The 4,164-nt window shown below is 37.2% G+C and overlaps 1 protein-coding gene across 1 annotated transcript in view; it reads left to right on the top strand.

Annotated features, from left to right (window-relative positions):
- Window positions 1–611: 611 nt before the first annotated feature.
- LOC104465544 (RNA-binding motif, single-stranded-interacting protein 1) overlaps window positions 612–4,164 on the top strand; it is a gene marked incomplete at its 3' end in the record, with an annotated part of 44,538 nt that continues 40,985 nt past the window's right edge. The window contains exon 1 of the mRNA XM_010078635.1: window positions 612–784. Coding sequence (XP_010076937.1) covers window positions 633–784 — 152 coding nt within the window. The remainder of the gene's footprint in view (window positions 785–4,164) is intronic.

Here is a 4,164-nt window from a genome sequence, read left to right as displayed (position 1 = left end):
CACAAGTACTGAGATGAGTGCCAGTATGAAAGTTCTGCAATAAATTTTACAAATTTAAAGTCTGATCCTTAAGCTGTCTGTGCTACCTCTCTATCTTTAAAAAAATAATAGCAGTATTGTGTGATGTACTAAAAGCCAGAAGAGATACAGAAGAGGCTAATAATTATTTTTATATTTTTTGGATAGATTAAGGAAATAGCATACTCTTCGTGTCTGCCACAGTAATACATTTATGATGTGTGAAATAGTCAGTGATGTTAACTTAGTTTATACCTGCTGGAACCTAGAGCAGCAATATCTCTTATTTCGTTTTCACATTAGATGCCACAATGAAGAGTGATAAAATCCTGTGAGTGATATTTAGCTGAGGTTATATGTAATTTGAGCCTGTGTCATACATTGAGCATGCTTCAGATGGTGGTTGGGTATATTAGAATGTGCCTGTGAATCCTGTCCCAGCTGTGGTGTGGAAGCAGGTGTATTTAAAATCCATGAGCAATTACGTACAGATCTAACACAGCGCTCCACACGGGCTGCTGTAGACTGAGATAATGTGCATGCTGCAATTGCTGTCTATAGTTTCCTCTAACGTGCTTTTTCCTTTGCAGCAGTCCATTGTACCAGCCCATCCAATGGCTCCTCCTAGTCCCAGCACCACCAGCAGTAATAACAACAGTAGTAGCAGCAGCAACTCAGGATGGGATCAGTTAAGTAAAACAAACCTTTACATCAGAGCACTGCCTCCAAACACCACTGATCAGGACCTGGTAAAATTATGCCAACCGTAAGTACTACGTTTAAATATCAATTGTATGTCATAGCTTAAAAGTTTATAGTAGGTATATAAAATGAGTGCTTGGATGATGAGGGAAGAAAAAAGATTTGTAAATAAAAACTCTCATGCTGTGGTGCAATGGCAAGTTTCAACTTCCCTGGCAATCAGAAGGAAAAGAATATGTTTGGCACTTTGGAGAAGCAAAGAAAGTTGAAATATAGCGGTGAACAGAAGCAATCCATTGCTTTAGTAAAAACTATGGTCACCCATACTGCTGCTTGATGCTGTTGAAATCACAGATAAATTAAAGTTAATGCCTGAACGTGAAACTTGCTATTAAGAACTTGCAACAGAGGGTCTCTTCTGTTCGTGACTAAGATAATACGTTGATACAAACTTCTCAAGTAATTGTTCTGCATCACTTTAAATTACAGTGTGCATTTGAATGCTTATCCTAGTTTCAGACTAATTTATGTTGGCTGTACATTACTACACAATTATATTTATGATTAGAAATAGTCAGTGTAAGAATCCTCCCTAGTGGCAGGAGTTCCAGGTTGACTTGGCTTAGCAGAAGATTTTCAGGCAATATTGTTAACATGAGATATTTTTGCTTGTGTGAGTTTTTGGTTTTGTTTTTAATTTTTACAGCAGTACATGCCTTTTGGTTACTTTGAAATGTGGGTCAGATGTCAAGAGACTGTGCAGTTGTCTTGTTTATATGCTGTTTAAAGTCACCTTTCTTAAATGTTTTACTGAATTTTAAAATCCTTAGTACTTCCAAAATTCATCATGCACTTTCTGGATTATTTTGAAATCAAAAGTACTTATCTAAATATTCAATACTACCTGTAAGAAAACACCCAGATCTCTCTTAAATGAATGGCAAATCATTAAGATTTGTATGTAACACTACTGTCTGAGATTCTCGAAGTAATTTTATGTTCAATTTAGCGGATAAGTAACTAGGCATATACAAAAATATGTGCTCAAGATCACAACACAAGTTAGCAATATAGCTAGGAAAACCTGTAAGTCTTGGATCTCAGCTTATATGAGGCACCTTTGTTTTTGAATAGTGCAAAAAAATCCGATACCTAATTTATAGAGAAGAATTTTTATTTTTTCTTTTTAAAACAAAACTTGGACTTTCAGTATAGTAGTCACATCTCAGTCATCGTAGTATTATAATAAAAACAACTCACTCTCCAGTCTTTAAAGAAAAAAAAATTCCATTTGATCGTTTTCCCAACAGCAAATGAAATCCATGTATTTTACAGAAAAGAGAGCATATTATCAATCTGTGAAAAAATTCATTGATAAATTAAACATTTTTTCAGCTTCCCATGCAGCAGTGACCTCTTGTCACTTGAGTTTTAGTTGCAAATGCATGTTTTACAGAAGTGGATTTTTCCTTACCATTTTTGTCTTTTGAACTGATGAAGAAACCTTGGCCTGTGCACTCATGTTATGCTAGGACAGAGTTATGAGGTTATTTTGCACTGGAGCCACCCAGTAACTACTATTTGTGCAGTGGTTACTATAGCTCCTTAATCTCTTTCTGAAGACATTTTGGTTTGCACAGTCTTAGATGTCATCGACGCATGAACATCCTAGAAAAAATGCTTTGCTGTAACTGGTCCTTTTCCTCTTGGATAGCCAAATATTCCCATTTTGTTGTTTTTGCTGTTCAACATATAATTATAGTTGGAACAGCATGAATTTTGCAACTAAAGAAAAGGCAAGAACTGCAGCCGTGAAGTTATTAAATCAATTCTGAAGTGAATTTACAGACTTGGAAGGTCGTGGTGTTTTTTCCTGTGAGATATTTCTCTCCGAAACATCTTACTTGAGGGGAAGGGAGGCCCTGTCTCAAAATTCTGCTGAGGAACCAAGTGAGATGTCCAGAAATCTTAGGCTTGGAACATCTTTCAAGAACCTGGGTAATCTATTAAGAGCCTTAGGCTTCTCCGCCAACGTAGCCCCTTAGCTACTAACTGATGCTGCGGCAAGACAGAAATGACAACATGCTCTCCCTGTTCACAGAACTTCAGTAATCCACTTTTATAGACTGTGGAAAGTTTCAGATGCAAAATGTTTCCTTTCTACAAATCTGCCTAAACTTCTGGGATGCGGAGGGCAAGATATTTGTGAAAGTGACCTGCCGTGTTCATTGTTTAAGCTGAGACAATACAAAATAAATGGGGAATAAAATCTTGGAAACATAGAAGTCAATGAAGAAACTGCTGTTTACTCTAGATCTTTGAAATATTTTCGTTAGCTCTTTCCAAATGACTAAGATTTTACTGGGAGGCTTTGGAGTAATTTTAGCTCCTTTTTCCCATATGGAGTGGATCTTGCTGTCCTAAGAGGGTATCCACTGGAGTCCTTGATGCTAAGAATGGATAGAAAGGCTGCTCTGGATATTGCAGAAGTGATCTTGCTAGCTGGCAATAAGCAGTTTTCCATACAGAAAAAGGTCATTGGCTTTGTTTTGTGTCTTTTGGCTGGTGTCAGACAAGACAGAAAAACACCTGTGGGTTGAGGAAATAATGGTTGAAAAATGTCATTGTCACTACAAATGTCAGAAACGTCCCATCTACACAGATTTTCCCTCTGATCATCAGGGACTTGTATACACTGTACTGAAAAGTTATTTTCAGTGGTAGTTATAGAGAAATATTGCTTTCAGTATAATCCCTCAGAATACAATGTAGAAGTATCTACAGAGTTCTTGTGTGGGGGTCTTGTTATACAGTGACTTTTATTTGCTTTAGTCAGTCTGTTTGTTTTCGTTCTTGCTCGTGACAACTATCAGTGCTGATTTCGGCCATCTTTTTATTATGATTAATTATTTTTGATAATTAAGAGAGACCTCTTATCAAATTATAGAAGTGTTGGGTTTGCTTTCCTGTTGTAGCACAGCTGTGCAGTGTTTACAAACACAGTTAACAAATGTTCACTGTTTTTGTGGAAAAGCGGTTTCCTGGTGAGAGTGCAACTTGCCACTATATGACTCTACAAATCTACTCTCCGCCTTTGTCCACTTGGTTCTTTCTAGCACTCTATTAGGTAAAGCTTTCTCCTCTTTTCCAAGATGAAAAGAGCATAATATAATTTTGTTGTGAAGGTTTACCTGGGAGTACAAGCTATTTTCAGAGAGTATTATTGGCTTTTGTGTGGGAAATGAAGCTGCCACGTTTCTGAATAGTTCATTCAAACTTGAGCCTGCTACTCCAGTTCTGCATTGGGAAAACAAATTTCTTCATATCAGTTGTGCCAGAGGCAGAAGTGTGGGGAAGAATAAGGTAGGTATTATGTTTGTCGCAAGTATGTCGTAACAACCAACCCAGATCCAGAGCCCAGAGTGTCAGGGGAACACCATGTGA

The sequence above is a fragment of the Pterocles gutturalis genome, unplaced genomic scaffold (genome assembly GCF_000699245.1).
Source record: "Pterocles gutturalis isolate BGI_N339 unplaced genomic scaffold, ASM69924v1 scaffold9403, whole genome shotgun sequence".
Lineage (NCBI taxonomy): Eukaryota > Metazoa > Chordata > Aves > Pterocliformes > Pteroclidae > Pterocles > Pterocles gutturalis.
The sequence above is the reverse complement of the archived record's forward strand: the minus strand, read 5'-3'. Positions and strand labels throughout refer to the sequence as shown.